The sequence below is a fragment of the Hyperoodon ampullatus genome (assembly GCF_949752795.1).
Source record: "Hyperoodon ampullatus genome assembly, chromosome: 7".
Lineage (NCBI taxonomy): Eukaryota > Metazoa > Chordata > Mammalia > Artiodactyla > Ziphiidae > Hyperoodon > Hyperoodon ampullatus.
In genome coordinates, this window is record NC_136920.1 from 93,611,453 (window position 1) to 93,629,887 (window position 18,435).

The 18,435-nt window shown below is 47.8% G+C and overlaps 1 protein-coding gene across 1 annotated transcript in view; it reads right to left on the reverse strand.

Annotated features, from left to right (window-relative positions):
• Positions 1-18,435, reverse strand: part of GRIK4 (glutamate ionotropic receptor kainate type subunit 4) — a gene marked incomplete at both ends in the record, with an annotated part of 310,907 nt that overhangs the window by 164,525 nt on the left and 127,947 nt on the right. Inside the window, one exon of the mRNA XM_079709251.1 lies at positions 8,201-8,365. Coding sequence (XP_079565377.1) covers positions 8,201-8,365 — 165 coding nt within the window. The remainder of the gene's footprint in view (positions 1-8,200; positions 8,366-18,435) is intronic.

The window sequence follows — 18,435 nt, forward strand, 5'->3', positions numbered from 1 at the left end:
CTCCCACTTCCCGCCAGCTCACCTGGAACACACTCCAGATTCTCCTACCTGAACCTATTCCCAAGTTGTTCTCTCTCACTAGACCAGGGGTCTTAACCTTCTGCCTGAGATCTGTAGGCAGAAGTCAGTGGTCTGTGAACATTTTCGGGGGGAAAAAATGGCATTATTTTCTCTTAACCCCTAATAGAAGTTCAGCATTTCCTTCAATTTGGAATATAGGCAATAAACCACAGTATATTAACAGTTGCCGTGACTTTGTCATTGATAGACATCATGAGTGTTTTCATATCACATTACAGTGCTGCAGATGTCTTGAAATATCATTCATATTCATAATTACTTTGAAATTACACTAGTAGTTAGGTTTGGCTATTGAATACCTTAATAAAGAAATACATACATTAATATATCACTATTAAAATATTTTACCTGCATTTCCATATAATTGGTTTCCCTGGTCATCCTATCTATGTAATTTTATTCATTTAAAAACTTTTTTCTGAGAAAGGAGTCCATTAGCACCCACAGACTACCATGGTCTAGGCCCTCTCTTGCCCTTCTGCCTGGAAAACTCCTACTGATCCTCCAGTACCCCACTCAGTTCTTGCCCATAGGTGAGAAGGTGCCGTTCCCTCCCAATATTCATATCACACCGTGGCTCTGAGTCAGCGTCATGCTGGGTAGGTCAGCATCCCTGTTCTCTGAATTCCTGGCCAGCTTCTGCCCCAAGCTAGCTCATTATGCAGGGTCTCAGTAAGGAGAAGCTTCTAAAAAGAAATTCTTACAGAAGGTCACAATCCCTTATTCCCAATTCCAAAATCCAAAAGGCTCTGAAACTGAATGGTTTCATCAAACTCATTTGGTGGCAAAATCTGATCTAAATAGATAGATGTGAAGCTATTTATAATATATGAATATCTGAATGTAAGCATGCATTTAATTTTGAGTGTGGGGTTCAGCCCCAAGTCCCATCTGAGATGCTACTTAATGTATGGTATAAGCACCACATGACCTTTCCAGTATCCGGCAAGTTCTGAAATCTAAACACATCTGGCCTCAAGGGTTCGTGGACCTGTGCTTGCTGTTGTGAGTGTCCATCTCCCACTTCCCACTGGATTGGAAACTCCTTGAAGGCAGGGGTCACATTTATTCAGTCCTGGCAAAAAGGAATTCATCAATAGATGTTTGTTCAACTGAACTGAAATGATTCAAAATGGGTGCAATGAAAGTGAATTATCATCTTCCCAGCAGTCATGGCCTGGGGATTTCCTGGGATCTGGGAATTGTTCTTTCATTCCCTATGAAGGGTGCAGGCATCGTTTCAGTAGAAATAAAAATCGGTTATAAAGGACCTCAGTTCTGAAACTTCCTGGACCCTGCTTCTGCAGGCCCCGGCTGTCTCGTGAGGACCTCTGAGCAGTTTGAGGGGTGGAGGAGAGGGAGGTGCAGTCTACTTCTGCCTCCCAGGGAGCAGGGAGAGGTGAGTGATGTTGCCATGGCAACCAAGTTTCCCAGCCAGCAGAGGAGTTGGAAGGCAACTGGCAGAGCAGCTGCAGGAATAAAACACCATGATGGGATGTTGCAAGAAGGGGAAACTTCTTCCCCTGGAGATACCAGCTCCGGCCTGGATTTGAAGTCTCCTTAGACACCTGGGCTGGACAGGAGGTGCTTATGGGAACTTCACCTTCTCTGAGTCTTCACAGGGAGGGGAAGGGTCTGGCTGCGCTGAAGATGGCACAGAGCAGTTACTCACAGGCTCACCGGTGGCAGGCCCTCCAGGGAAGGGGCAGCTTCCAGGGTGGGGACGAGGAAACTGGGGCTTCTTTATTTACAGCGTGGCGCTCCCCGAGCCCCTGTGGTAAACAATCGGGGCCACCGGTAGCTGATATCGAGCAGAGGCCGGGAGAGCTCAGAGTCCTTCACATAAAGACACTTCGGGGCACCGAAGCCCGAGTGGAGCCGAAGCGCAGGTCTCTCTGTGTGCTTGGTCGTGCTGTGCTATCCGGAGTGAGGCAAACAACCGTCTCCATCAGCACCAAGGACTACCTGCTCCTTGTGCCCGAGCCTCGGGAGCGTTGTCCACTCTCAGTTCTGTGAATGGACTGGCCTTGCTGGCCTCAGAGCCGAGAGGGGTGCTGTGAGGGTGCAGTGCCAGGTCTCTGCACTGTCACGCCCCACAATGGGGACCTCCCTGGTCAGCGTGCCCCAGGGTATCGGAGAACTCAAAACTGCCACCGGCTGTCACAGGGATGAAATGAACAGTGTGGGGAATATAGTCAATGATAATGTAATATCTTTGTATGGTGACAGATGGTAACTAGACTTATCACGGTGATCACTTTGTAATACATAGAAATATCAAATCACTGTGTTACACACCAGTAACCAACGGCGCTGTAGGTCAATTATTCTTCAAACACAAACAAACCAACTCACAGGAAAGATCAGATTCATGGTTACCAGAGGCAGAGGGTGCGGGGAGGGGGAATCGGATGAAGCAGTCCAAAGGTACAAACTTCCAGTTATAAAAGAGCTGGGGATGTAACGTACAACGTGATAAGTATAATGAACACTGCTGTATGTTCTATATGAAAGTTGTCAAGAAAGTAAATCCTAAGAGTGCTCATCACAAGGAAAATCTTTTTTCTATTTCTTTAATTTTGTATCTATATGAGGTGATGGATGGTCACTAAGCTTACTGTGATAATCATTTCACAGTATATGTAAGTCAAATATTACGCTGTACACCTTGAACTTACACAGTGCTGTATGCCAACTGCGTCTCAATAAAACTGGAAGGAAAACAAACCCACCATTGGCTCCTCTCACCAACGGCGTATCATTCAAAGCCCTCAGCCTGGTCCCAGACCACCATGGAAGCAGCAGCACCATGTACGGGGAGTTTACACACGCAGGCACCGGGCTGGCAGACATAATACCACCCTGAATCCTTAGCAAGGAGTTACAATACTAGTTCTACTACTAAATAATACTAATAGGTGAAATTGATCAAGAGTTCACCTGACTCCTGGCACTGCTCTAAGTTTTCTAAGCGCATCACCTCACTTAATCTTTCAGCAACTTCATGAAGTGAGAACTCTTATTGTTCCCATTTGACAGATGAGGAGCTTGAGGCATAGGAGATAAGCCCCCGGTGCTGGGGATTAGGATCCTGACCGCTATTCTACACAGCTCTCCAGTCCTGGCCTTCACCCCCGCCCCCCGGCAGATGCTCCCTGTTTTAGCCACACCCAGCTGTCATTGTGCCGCAAGGTATTCCGTTTTTTTTTTCCTTCCTCAAGCATGCTATTAAGGCTTCTGCTTGGATGCCCTCACCTGTCAAATATTCCAAGCTCTGGCCCAGCAGCCTTACCTGACGGCCTAGCTACACCTATGACCTACTTCTGACCTCCGTCTGCCCTTGTCTGAGCCACTCCCTGGCAAGCCCACAGCAGAGCCACTGAGATTTATGTCACTTTTCAGATGTGTGGTCTTAGCTGCCTCCTGGGAAAGGCCGTGAGCCTCAGTTTCCCCATCTGTAAAATGAGGAGGTTGGGCCAGGCCATTTCTAACCACTGTAATTCAATGCATTTCTGAGTCCCTGTTACGCATACGTGAGGGGGGAAAGGGAAGCAGGGAATGCGTGTTGAATGACTCATCACTATCCGGATGCCTTCTCTTCTGGCTTCTCACCTTTTTCCCTGATGCTGACTTGGAGTCATTCTATTGAGCTGATGGAGGGATGTTAGAAGCAGCTCTTTACTTACTAGAAGCAGCTCTGAATCAGCGGAGGTCGTGCCCACAGAGCCTTCGAGAAGCTCGGGATCCTGCGCAGGAGGGGCAGCTGGAAGCCCACTCTCTGTGCCCACCTCCAGGCACTGGGGCCTCACGGGGCCCGAGAACCAGTGAGCCTCGGGGTTTCCAGGGGAAACAGTGTGGACAGCTGATAGCACGCTTGTCCTCATAGAGACAAGCCGGGGCAGAGGTGAGGGGCTGACAGGGAGGCTCCTGCTTTTAGCTCTGCAGTAAATTAAACTTCAGACTGGCTCTGGCAGCAGCAGGGATGGTGCCTCAGGGTGTCTGGGTGATAAGGGAGGGGGTGGCACTTAGTTTAGCTCTAATAGGTTCGATGTAGGAGACACAGGGATCTATAGGAACAGAGGAGGGCGATGCTGTGGGAGCTTGCTGCACGAGAAAGGCAGAGATGGAGATAAGATACTTGAGCAAGGAATGGAAGGGATGGCCGTGCGGGGAGGTGACCTGAGAGGTCTTGTCCAGCCCTCTTATTTCAGATCTGTGGGCTGCGCAGAGGGAGCTGGGAAGTCAAACATCAAGAAGCCTGAGGCAATGATGGTGACCAGGCAGAGAAATAGAGGGGATTAGATGTGCGGCTGAGGAAGCTTTTTGGGTGACCCTCACTTTAAATAAACCCACTATATGAAAATCTATGTGAACCAGATAAAAGCAGGGTGGTTTGCTACTTGTATCTTCCCAGTGTCCAGGTTGTTATTAACACCCCGTGTGATACTTTCCATCTCCCAGCCTTGCTTTCAACTAGCAAATGAGATGGTTGAACTCCAGCATCTTTAGTTTTACACTTCATCCTCTTCGATTCTGAAATTGCCATTGCTGCCCTTGAATGACACGCCCGTCCCCAATGTGACTCATTATTTGTGCAGAGTTTTTGAAACTCACCTATTGCCGAGAGTGGGCACAAGAGTACCCTGTAGGATTGCTACCACCTCCATTTAGATCAGAGCCTCTGCTTTCTGCAACCAAGAATGTCATCACTAGGATCTCTTTTATCCCCTTGAAGCGGAGTCTCGGGGCACCGGGTGACAGGTGTGAGGTTGGGGGCATTCGTCAGGGCCCCAGAGCCACTCAAGTAGTTTTACATTAACAGTGCAAATCAACCCCAGGCCACTAACCCAGGGAAGACACAGCCACCATGAGACTGAGCAGTAGCTGGCTCTGGGAGGCACACAAAGGCTCAGAGCTGTCGGATGCATCAACCCAGAAAACGGGAAAGAGAGGGGAATATCCAATTATGATCGAGGCCCCACGAGGCACCTGACATTAAGACAGGTGGTGTGAGAGAAGCCCGGGAGGGAGACGGTGCTGCCAGGTAGGGATGGCTGAACTCTGAGACAGGGAGAGAGACAGGATGGTCAGAGGGGGAGGAAGCCAGCTCCAAGGCGGGGAGGTGGTGCTGGTGAGAGAATAAAGCCAACAACGAAATCCATAGCTGCCACTTACTAACTACCTGGTATGCGCACGGTGCTAATGAACTCACCTGCACTGTCTTGTGTCCTGCTCCGGATGACCCTAGGAGGTGTTATTACCATCACCTCATTTTACAAATGAGGAAACGGAGGCACGAAATGGTTAAGCAGCCTGTCCACTGTCACACAGATAGTAAACAGCAGAGCCAGGATGGAAACTTGGTCGGTCTGATCCTAAAATCCATGTTCCTACTTTTTATACCACAGTCTCCCCAACGTAGGGATCGCAGAGCTGTTGTTCCTCCTTCATCTGGGGATGCTGCCTCCTTTTAATCTCATTCCCCCATCCCGCCACTGACCCCCCAGTCCCGCCCCAGCCCACTTGAGCTAAACGCGGTAACCCACCACCCACTCTCCCCCTTACTGTGGGAGGGAAAGAGCGAGCGGGCTGGAAGCTTTCTATGAACTATCTGGGTGGTGTTTAAAATCCACTGCGGGAGAGAGCAGCTCAGGCTTTAGATGAAAAGCCTTTGGGGTAGAAAGATCCAAAAGCCCTCTTTTCTAACAAATGCTAATCATGCCTCAAACACAGTGAGATGTAAAAGCTGAACCATGGGCCACGTGATAGTAAAATACTTGGTGGCTAAAAGAGGGGCCTTAGAAAGATGTTCCAAAGCTCTGTAATGTGGAATAAAGATATCAGTTTCCTTTCTTCCCCTGATTCATCCAGCTTAATATTTTAGATGCATTGACTCCTCTAAGCCTGGGTCATTGGGAGAAGAAATGTACATCTGCTAATGACCCCCACCCTCAGTGGGCAATCCATGCTTTCTGTCCTGCGAGGGAAACCCTGAAGAACCAAAGAAAAAGAAGGGGGAGTTGGTTTTTCAAAGAATAGACTACAGAACCATTTAGCAATCGGGACCCCCGTCTGCGACCCGCCCTCATGGACAAAAAAGAAACACTACAATACAGACAGGACCAGGAGATTCATGAGAAGTCACTGCTGGTATTTCTGCTTTCATTTTGAAGATCCTGAGAAATCTGAATCTTCCTTTTGTTGGACTAGAATTTAACCTCTATGACAACTAGAATTTCTACCTGTGCCCTGCTGAATCCCCATTGCCTAGGATAGAGTACAGCAGGCACCCATTTAATAAATATTTATTTATTGACTGACCAAGTGAATAAATGAATGACGATTCCAGGTACCTGTTCCACCATGCCTTCTTCTGAAGGAATCTGTGTCCATAGATCCTGTTGGCCTCAACAACCCTGTTTTGTGTGATAGAAATCCACCCTGAGTCTTTAGGAGTGGACTTTCTCCCCAAGGGTAGCTCTTAGGTCATCTGGTCAATGCCTGTGGCTTGTGAGACAGGACCAATCAGATCCTCTACCTTGAAAATCCAAACCAAGAGGCACTGAGGGAAGCTGCACACTGAAGAGAGACTGTAAGCCACCTGAGGGCAGGGACTGTGTCTATCTTGTTTTCTGCATTGTTCCCAATGCATGATATCCCGAGTCAGGCCTGAAATAGAGCAAATGCTCTATAAAAGTTTCCTGAATGGATAAACAAATTGCCAGCTGGGCCTGGATGGCCATTACGGGCATGATGAATAAACCAGGGAAGTCAAAGTAGCAGAGAGGGAAGAGCATGGATCCAATACAACAAGAGCACTAAAGATGCTGTGAGACAGACAGAGAGCCACTGCCTTCCTCCCGTCCTTCTCTCTTTGGATCCATACAATATCCTACCAATTGTACTTAAGCCAGTGTAAATGGGTTTCTTCTCTTGCAATATTAATAACCCAGATGAGAGCAACCATGGACCCACAGGCAGAAGACCAGATGTCTGATATGTATATTTAAGCGAGTTGCTCTTTAGTTTGGTTTGGTTTTTCCATTGAGCATCATTAAATGTTGAATTGGGCTAGAAAGGGAGGAGATGGGGCTCCAGAGCCTTAGGGAATGGAGGCCATCATCTCTCTGGGCTGAGGGTCTCCCCCTCCTTCCCTCTGAACTGGAGTTGTTCATTTCCAGCTTAGCTACAAGCCACCACCCCACTAACCTGGAAGCTCATCCTGTAAAGTCATCAAAGTAATACCAGCCACACACCAGAGAAGTGCAGGGGAGGTGGAGTGGATGGGACACTAGACTTGCAGGGTCGTGATGCAAGTTCAGGGTCCAGGACTTGCTCAGCCATTGACTAGCTCTGGGGTTGGGCAAGTTATGCAATGTCTTTGAGCCTCAGTTTCTTTAGTAAAGTGGGAATAATAACACTTAACTCTCTGGTCGTTGGGAAAATTAAAAGCAGTGCCCAGCACATGGCAGGGGCTCCATACGTGTGACTGGAGTGACCAACTGAGTATGAATGTAAAGCACTGCAACTCACAGAGGATTTTCCTATATTGCAAGTCATTTAAATCTCACAATGACTTGCAAGATTTGCAAAGTAGACCTTAGTGTTCCCATTTTACAGATGAAGAAACTGAGGTTAAACAGAATCACTGACTTGTCCAAGGTTACCCACAGAGTGAGTGGCTGATGTCCGGCCCAAGTCTCAGCTTCTTCCCATAACACTGCCCTCAGCAAAAGAAAGCAAGACAGGAAGCAGATGTGCCATGACTATGCTTCCCTGGGGCTGGCTGAATCTCTCCTTTCTTAATCCCATATAAGGTTTCATTCAGGGATCTGTGTACAAAATGTCCAGGAGATGAATGAATCAATATATGAAGGAATGAATGAATGGGTAAATGAAGGAATGAATGAATTCCCTGTCTTGATTCTACTCCACACATGATTTGCAACAAAACCTGGGATCTTGTCCAGACTAAGCCCTATAGGGCTTCCTGGTGCATGTTTCTCTTCCTCTCTTGGGAATATCTACATCACAGGCCCGGCGTTGGGTGCAGCTCACACCACCAGCCCCTCCTCCGCCAGCAAGGGAAGCAGAGGGCAGCCCTGCCCATGCTACGTACTGGTTTCTGCAGTCTCGTACTCGCTGTCTCTGAGAAGCTCAAAGATGTCCACTTCGACCTTGGCCTTGCCCAGCCTCTCGGGAGCACGGTTGATGCGGTTCTTGGCCAGGGTGATGGACAGCCGCTCCCCTCTGCTGCACTCCATGGGGTCATCCAGGATAGCAGCTGTGGGCAGGCAACCACATGGACACAGTTGGTACCCTCTACCGTTGCGCCTCCTTCTGCTCCAGTCTCCCCTCCGTGCCACCTTCCACCTCCACCCTGCCATCCTCAGAACTGTCCCCAAAGCAAGTCCCCTGCAGGCTAAGGGTCTAGGTTTGTAGCCAGGTGTAGCGGCGAACTCTAGTGTGGCTAGTCACCTCAGGGACACTGTAATGCCATCGCAGGCCACCAGGGGCCCTCCCTGGAAGAGGTCCCCGGGCTCAGGCATAGCGATACCCTTGGATCTAGGTTTACCTGCACACATGGGCACACGTGTGCAAAGGGAGGGAGATGGCAGCAGTCCTTTGAAAATGGTATTCTGGGCATATGAGAAACTCTCCTTGAGGTGATTTAGGGTTGAAGAAAGCCAGGTTTGAGAGGGAGACCTGTGGTATCAAGGAGCCGCTGCAGGACCCTGCTGAATGCTGGTTGTCCACCGATGACACGTGTCACCTAATGAGCTACGTAGTTTCTATGAATGTCTGTCCCCACTGAGCATGGGGAATAGTAAGACAACCTCATGGGGGCTGGTGTGAGAATCCAGTAAGACAATGCATATAAGTGGCACACCATCAAAATTCAATCAGTGTGACAACCCGTGTGAATGGTTGGAGTGGTGTGGTACCAAGAGCTGCCCACCTTCTGGAAGCAGTATTAAGGATACGTGTTAACCTGAGTTCAAATCCCAGCCCTGCCCCATCTTAGCTATGGGGCCTCTCTTGCCTCACTTGTAAAATGGGGAGAGAGCCTCTTCTTTGGGCTCCAGTGAAGATGACATGGATAATGCATGTGAAGCGCTCAGCGCAGTATCTGCTGCACAGCAAACACTCAGTAAATCTAGCCATTGATATCATTCATTCTCTTGGTAGAGGAAGTTACACAATTGAAAATCTCTGCACAAAAACTTGTACACAGGAGTGTGGGTGAAGGGATAAATGAGGAGGTTGGGATTAACATATACACACTGCTATATATAAAATAGATAACCAACAGGGACCTCCTGTATAGCACAGAGAACTATACTCATTAGTTTGTAATAACCTAAAAGGGAAAGAGCCTGAAAAAGAATGTATATATATATAACAGAATCGCTATGCTGTAGGCTTGAAACTAACACTATATTGTAAATCAGCTATACTTCAAATTAAAAACATAAAAATATGTCCTAAAAATAAAGTTACTCTGTCTAAATAATTAAAAAAAAACTTGTATACAAATGTTCCAAGCAGCATTATTCATAATAGCCAAAAAGTGGGAAAACCCAAATGTCCATCTACTGATGAGTGGATGAACAAAAATGTAGTATATCTATACAATGGAATATTACTCAAAAATAAAATGGAATAAAGTACTGATGTATGCCACAGCATGGATGAACCCTGAAAACATTATGCTCAGTTGAAGAAGCCAGACGCAAAAGATCCTGTGTTGAAAGATACCATTTATATGAAATGTCCAGAATAGGCAAACAGAGACAGAAAGCAGATTAGCTGTGGCCCAGTGGCAGTGGTGGTGGTGAGTGAGGAAGTTGGAGAGAAATGGAGAGTGACCACTAATGCACATAGTGTTTTCTGGGGGATGACAGAAATGTCCTAAAATTGATCATGGAGATGGTTGCACAACTCTGTGAATATACGAAAAAACGCTGAATTGTATACTTTAAATGGGTGAATTGTGCGGTATATGAATTATATATCAATAAAGCTGCTACAAAAATAAAGATCAAGCTTATCTTGCAGAGGTTGAAGCCGCAGAAGAGCAACACAGAGAATCAAACCGAATAGATTCCACTGACATGTGGCCCTTGAATCTCTGTGGCTGATATGGACAGAGACCCAGTTTCTACGCCATCTTTTCTGTATAAGGTTCCCATATCTGCTGTGACCCATTTTCCAAACCAAAACCAGGACACAGAATATGACAAAGCACTTTTTTTCTGATTTGTGGATTTATTTATAGGCATAGCCTTCCTGAACAATAGAAATTAGATTTCATTTACACGGGTTGGCCATACATGGGGCCACAGAGGTGCATCCCAAGAACTAGGCAATAAAGTAGGCTTCTGTGAGTTAAGTAGCAAAGTCCATGCACACCTAATCGGATTAGCCCCCTGAGGGAATGGACAAAGGACCGGTAAATGTATGACTGAAGAGCCCAGAGACACCTAAAATTCCTACCCAGGTCACCAGAATGAGATTATTACTTAGGAAGCAGAAATGTGAACAATTATACTGTGCTGTCCCAGGAAAGGAAGACTTTGGGAATAGAAGGAAAGTGGGGCAGCCCAGAGAAGCGATTCTCAACTGGTGTTCCTTGGAGGGCCCCTGGGTTCCTGGGTTCCAAGAAGCAGAGGGGAAGGCTGAAGGGAGATCTCTAGCCCCACACCAATTTCAACCAGCACAACTCCACATCCATCCGTTTTAGATATCGGAGTTCTCCAAAAGACATGTTGTGGGAAAAAAAAGTTTCACTGTTAAAAATATAATAGAAACCATTAGCCCAGCCCTGGAGCATGGAAAAGAGACATCTAAAGTGTCGGGAATTGGCAGTGCCATCCTGCACGAGTCACAGGAGAGAGGCCCCGGGTCCATGGGATACTAGCCTCATGTTAATAGGTACACATTTATCCAGTGACAACGTCAGGGTAAGTCCTAGTGGACTTACCTAGTCTCACTTACTGTCTGTGACAACTCTGTGAGATAAGGGTGTTATCTGTGTCATCCTCACTTGGAGATGAGAAAACAGAGTTCACAGAGGTCAAGTGACCCGCCCTCGTTCACAGGGCTGGTGAGTGTAGAGGAGGGAGGGGATCCCAGGTCAGTTTCATGTGGACCCTGCATCCTTAACCACAGGTCATATTCCTTCTAATGAAATTCATCTTCCCAGGGGTTTGCTGCCGAGAAGGGAGTAGGCTAGGTAGGTGTGTCTTAGGCAGCTCACCCTGCTATAAGAAAACACCATAGAGTGGGTGGTATTTATTTCTCACGGTTATGGAGGCTGGGGAGTAAGAGATCAGGGTGCCAGCATAATTGGGTTCCAGGGAGGTCCTGCCTCCTGGTTTGCAGATGGCTGTCTTCTCCCGATGTCCTCACACGGCAGAGAGAGGGAGATCAAGCTCTCTGGTCACTCGGAAAAGGGCACTGGGGTCCCACCTTCAGGACCTCCCCTAAACTCAATCACCTCCCAAAGTGGGGAGGGATAAATGGGAAGTTTGGTATTAGCAGATACAAATGACTTTCTATAAAATAGATAAACTACAAGGTCCTACTGTATGTATAGCACGATGAACTATATTCACTATCTTGTAATAAACCATAATGGAAATAAATATATATAAAACGGAATCACTTTGCTGTACACCAGAAATTAACACAACATTGTAAACCAACTATACTTCAATTAAAAAAAAATGGTGTGTGCTATGGACTGAATTATGTCCCCCCCAAATTCCTTTGTTAAATCTCTAATGTGTGCATTTAGAGAGACAGGATCTTTAAGAGGTAATAAAGGTTAAATGAGGTTATAAGTGCTGGGTTCTGATAACTTGGAATTGGCGTCCTTAGAAGAAGAGACAACAGAGAAGGTTCCCTCCCACTTTCTTCCACCCCCAAGGCAGGAAGCAGGCTGTCACTAGGAACTGACCCTGCAGCACAATGACAGCAGACTTTTAGCCTCCAGAACTTGAGAAATAAAGGCCCCTTGTTGAAGCCACCCAGCCTGTGGTATTTTATTATGACAGCTCAAGCTGACAAAGACAGTGTGCTAATTAATATAAACCCTCACATGCAGGACACCAGCCAGCCATGTGACACCACACAATAAACTCACAGAGCGTCACCAGACACACTTTGAGACAGAGGGATCATGGCCGGGGGTGAGGAGAGGGGACGGCAGGGAAGAGAGAATGTGGGAATGATACACTAAGGGGCACACAAGGTCCCCTCGGTGCTCAGCACTCAGGACTCTGCCTTTAGAGGTACCTGGCAGGTGCTCACCAACCCACCAAGATTCACAGTCCCGCCCTCCCTCCCTTCCCAGCCCCCATGCCATTCTGGGCACCACTTTCTCATTAGGTTTTAGACAATAATTAATTTCTGGCTGGGAACAGCCTCAACTGGGTGGTTGGCTGGCATCAAGCATACTGGGATCAGAATAATTAGGATGACAACAGGAGCCAGATTCCAGGGCTGGGCAGCAAGGATGAGGTACAGGCTCAGGCCTTCTAGGGACATCAGAGGGACATGTCCTCAGCAGGCATTACCGAGCAGCATCCCTGCTGTCCCGCTCTCACCTGCGGGGCCCCGGGGGTGAAGGAGAGCAGCTGGCACAGGACTGAACGTGTAGCCGCTGCTCCTAACCTTCATCCCCAGGCCTGGCTGTCGGGCTGGGCCAGGATGCTGAGTCCCCAGCCGCTGCCTAAGGAGGAGCCACGTCATCTGGCACATCCTCCACCCCTGCAGACAAGTCAACCTGCAGCCACAGCGAGGCTGATCGGGGCTGGGGGTGACCTGGCTCTGCAGCAAAGGCCAGGCTGAGACGGGGAGATGAGTTTAGGGACCAGGGTCTACCCCCTTTCCAGCCATGGGGACTCTGCAATGACTCTTCAAACCCACATGGACTCATGACTCCTTCCCGCCCAGGGAGCCACGAGCCCTCACATTTCCCTTGGCTTTTCTCCCCATGAGCCAAGTGCTTTACCCTCTGCTGGGACGTCTCTGAGTTCTAAGGCTCGTGCCAAAGAAAGGGCGGCCTGTTGACTCTGCCCACCTCCACCCAAGTGTCCCTCCATGTTCTGGGCCCATGCCTATGTCTACTCTGGAGAGGACGCCTCCCCCAGGGCTGGCAGGCTGGGGCTGCCCACTGGGGTGCTTTCTTAATCACCCCTAGTGGTCGTGGCCATGACCACCCAGGGGAGGATGTGTGATCACTGACCCGCTCAGACCCCTGAAGCCTCCCCATGGTCTGAAGGGTTGGTCCCAATCGGGCCTCCAGGATGGCATCAGGCCCTCCACACCTTTCTACCCGTGGCACACCTTCCATCCCTCTAGGGACAGCGCCTCTGAACTAGGACCTGGGTTGACGGGTTATGTTCCCTCTTCCATGCCTCTACGGACACTGGCCCTGCCTCTTATTCTCCCTCTCCCTACAAGGCCCACCTCAGACCACCTCTTCCAAGAAGTCTCCCCTGACTCCCCAGGCCAGTGCTCTCCTTGGATTTCCACGCACTGCCTTGGAGGGGTATTTACCTTTCCATTTCTATGTGAGTTTCCTCATCTAGCTTGTACCTTAAAAGCCCAGAGCGATCCCTCCTTCCTTTGAAACTCCCCAGATTCCCCGTCCCACATCAATTCCCCCTTCTTAGAACACTCACAGAAACTTCTCTGTACTTGTCCTCAGACACTAACCACTTCTGACTTTCTATTATTTATTATGCCTATTTGTCCATCTTCTCTCCCCTAGACAGCTGGCTCCCTGAGGGTGAGGGCCGTGCCTTATTCATCTCTGCAACTGTGCAATCCCAGATACATACACACTGAGCCCTTAATGAATGGTATTGAGTGAATAAATAATGTAAGGCCCCTGTATTCTCATGCCCTACAGCCAGGAGCAGACACTGTGCCTGGTGCAGTAGGCATTAGACTAGGCGTGGACTGGGGGCAGCTCCTATGCCCAGGCCTGCAGGGCAGAGGACCCGTGCAGACCCCTCCTTCCCAGGTTTGGGGGCTTTCCTGCTCTCTGCTCACCTGTGTCCATCAGAATGGGGCTTGCCTTCCCTCCACAAATTTCTCAGCAGCCCACAAGTGACCCCTCAGATGGAAAATCAGCCTCCTTAATCTCTTGGTCCTTCCAGAGTCTCGCTGCTGAAGATTTCGAAGCACTTCGATAACTCTTACCTCTTTAAGGGCAGGAATAAAGAGGTTTTACTGGAGAGTCTTTATAGGCAGTATCTATAACGCGCCTACAGCTGTTAGAGCCCTGTGCTCACAAGAAGAGGCGATGTGAGCCTCCAGGGAATCAGCTGGCTTTGCTCCCAAGCCAAGCCCCGGGCTGCTTGCTCCCTGGGGCCCCAGCCCCTCACCATCACTCATCGGGCATCTCACTCACCTGTGTCCTCCCAGTGTCCCTCGTTTCACCCCTGTTGGTCCCAGTCACCTTGCTGGAGGCAACCGCACCACGGTGCAGGCTGCTCCCACGGCAAACTCACACCCTCCCCCTCACCTGGGGGGCAACATGCATCATATCCTTGTCCTCTGACATTACAGAGTATCTGTTTGCTGGGGCTGCCATAACAAAGCACCATGGATGGGGTGGCTTAAACAACAGAAATGGATTTCCTCCCAGTTCTGGAGGCTAAAGGTTCAAGATCAAGGTGTCGGCAGGTTTGGTTTTATTCTGAGGCCTCTCTCCTTGGCTTGCAGATGGCCGTCTTCTCCTGGTGTCTTCACAAGGTCTTTCCACTGTGCGTGTCTGTGTCCTAATCTCCTCTGCTTAGAAAGACATCGGTCATGCTCGCTTATGGCCCACTCATATGACCTCACTTTAACTTAATTACCTCTTTAGAGACCCTACTTCTAAATACAGTCACATCCTGAGGTCCTGGGTGTTGGGATGCTAACAGATGAATCTGGGTGGGGAGGGACGGTGTACAGTTCAGGCCACGCCATGGACCTTCACCTCTAGCCACTGCCCACTCTCACCTCCCCATCCTCAGCCCACGGGCTGGCTACACCGAGGCCACTCTGGGTGAACTGCCTCAGCTTTGTGCCCCGACCCCTTTCCACTGTGCTCAGATGAGGGGGGTCCTGTGAGAGGAGGTCCCCAGGCCTGGCTCTCTGCCTCACCACGCCTCCCTGCCCTCCTTTATGTTCAGTGTCTGTCCCAGACCCACTCATTCCCCTCCACTAAAACATGGCCAGAGCCCTCCCCTCCCATCGGGAGCCTCCACTGACCACACGGACCAAGCATGTCCCTCCGGCCCTCCCTTTACCCCACCTGCAACTCGGGTCAGGCTTCTCCAGTGAGGGATCAACGTTTTCTAACTCTACCTCATCCCACCCTGGACTCTCCCTCTGTCCCCACCACCCACTCAAACTGTACACACAAGGCAAATAACCTTCAATAGCCCATTTTTGCAAAACTGGTGGACACGTTTGATTCCTTGTCTTATTACATCCCGAGCTGGCATGACTGTTTTTATCTGCCACGTGCTGTTCAAAGGACATCGTGTGTATCACCTCATTTAATCCTCACACAACCCTACAGCTTACTGTCCCATTTTATAGGTGAGAACACTGAGAAAGAGTTAAGCAACTTGCCCAAGATCACCCAGCTCTTAACGGCAGCCTTGGTCCAGCCCATGAGCCACTAGACCACGTCATCAGGTCACCTCCCGGGTTCTCTTTGCAGCTGAGGGTCCCCGGTGCTCTTTTGTGCCCGGGACCCTCAGCTTCTGTGGCTTCCATGGCACGACACCCCTGGGACTTTCCTCCTACTTCTCTGCCCATTCTCTCAAGGTACACTTCTCCTGCCTGACCTTTAAATACCGGGGAACCCCAAGGGGCTATGCAGAGCCCTCTTCTCACCTCACTCCCAGGGGCTTCCTAAATGATCTCGCTCACAGCCACCTCCATGGGGGTACTTGACTTATGTCCGTCCACCTGCCTGATGATCCCCCATGCAAATGTCTGACGAGGATCCCAAATTTAGTAAAACCCTGACTAAACCCACCCTCTTCTCTCCTGTATTCGCCCTGTTATATCCCTGAGTTTAGTTAACAGCAGCACCAGCTACCCAGGCAGCATGGCCTCACCCCAATTCCTCACCTCCTGGTTGCTTCTGATTTTCCCTCCTCAAGATTTCTCAAATCACTCCTTTCTCTCTGGTCTCAACACTGCTGTTCTAGTTCAGTCCTTTCATTTCAGCGATTTCACTGCGACCTCATAACTCTCACTTTTTACTTTTTGTTTTTAATGTTTTGATTTTTATTTATTTGTTTTAATTGAAGTACAGTTGTTTTGCAGTGTTGTGTCACCAGAGTTTTAACCACCACCCAGCACTCCACAATCACTCCCACACAGAGCTGCCAGAGTGATCCCTTTAAGGTACAAACCCTTGCTTTTAGCTTCCAATCTCCAAACAAATGAATTACTTGATATGGCAGACAAGAGCTGGCTCTAGCTTTTGAACCTTATATTCTGCTTCTCTGCTCATCTGTCTCCAGCTTCTAGAAACACTGAACCACCTAACTCCTATAGTACCATCTAAGGTGCGCACGCGCAAGCGCACACACACGCGCGCGCACACACACACACACAGTGCTGCTGTGTGCCGAATACTTTAGCTCAATCTCCTCCCCCTGCTTCCTCACCTTTGCTCACTCACCACTCCTACTCAGAATGAATCCTCAGCTCAGACCTCCCCTCCTTCTGGAAGCCTCCTCTGAACACAAAGGTTGATCAAGTGCCCCAACTATGTATATTCATAGAATCCCATGCATCTTATACTCTAATTATCGGTTTAGTCTTTAACTTTCACTCTTTCATTTTTTCTGTCCCCAGTGCCTGGCGCTTCGCCTGATAACACTTTATCAGTGTTAGAGCCAAATTTGTTTTGGCTTTTGAGGAATTTTATGCTGACTTCTATTCTTCCATCAAAATTACTATTCTGACCCACATATATATGGACAACTTACTTTGACAACAAAGGTGCAGTGAAAAAAATGGGCTTTTCAACAAATGATGTTGCAACAACTAGATAACCATGTGTTTTAAAAAAACTTCAAATCCCGTCTTATGCGATATATGGAATAAACTCTGTCTCACACTATATATAAAAATTAATGTAAAATGGATCGTAGACTTAGAATTATAAAACTTCTAGAAGAAAATCTTTGTGACCTTGAGTTAGAAAAAGATTTCTTAGATGTGATGACACCAGAAGCAAAACGCATGAAATTAAAAATTGACAAACTGGACTTCATCAAAATTTTAAATGTCTGCTCTTCAAAGACACTGTTAGTAGAATGAAAAGATAAGCCACAGACTGGGAGAAAATATTATATGCAAAGCATATATGTGAAAAAGACTTGTATCCAGAATATACAAAGAGCTCTCAAGACTCAACAATAAGAAATCAAACAACCTAATTTTTAAAGATGGGCAAAAGATCTGAACAGATGCTTCAACAAAGAGGTTATATAGGCGGCAAGTAATCTGTGAAATATGCTCAACAGCATTAATCATTGGGGAAATACAAAGTAAAACCCTAATGGGATATTGTCAGAAACCCATTAGCATAGCTAACACTTAAAAGCTCAACCACACCAAGCTGCTGAGGAGGAACTGGACCTCTCATATGCTACTGATGGGGCTGTGAATGGGGTATGACCACTCAGAAAACCATCTGTCAGTTTCTTGAGAAGTTAAACATACATCTACTGTATAATTCAGCCATTCCACTCCCAGGTATGTATCCAAAAGAAAAGAAAGCATGTGTCTACACAAAAATATGTAGACAAATGTTCATAATTACTTGATCCAGAGCAGTCAAAGACTGGAAACAACCATCAACAGGTGAATGAATAAACAAACTGTGGTCTCTCCATACAATGAAATACTACTCAGCAATAAAATAGAATAAAAGAAGCCAGACAACAAAGATAACATACTGTATGTTTCCATTTTTATATATTTCTAGAAAATACAAACTAATCTGTAGTGCAGAAAGCAGATCAGTAGTTGCCTGGGGCTGGGACAGGAAGGAGCAGAGTGAGGAATGAAAAGGTGACACCAGGAAACTTTTTGGGTGATGAAAAAATTCTCTATCTGGGTTGTGGTAATGGTATTTACAGGTGTATGCACGGCAAAACTTATCAAATTTTACACTTCAAACTGTATGCAGTTTATTGTCTATAAGTTATACCTCAGGTTTTTTTTAACATCTTTATTGGAGTATAATTGCTTTACAACGGTGTGTTAGTTTCTGCTTTATAACAAAGTGAATCAGCTATACATATACATACATCCCCATATCTC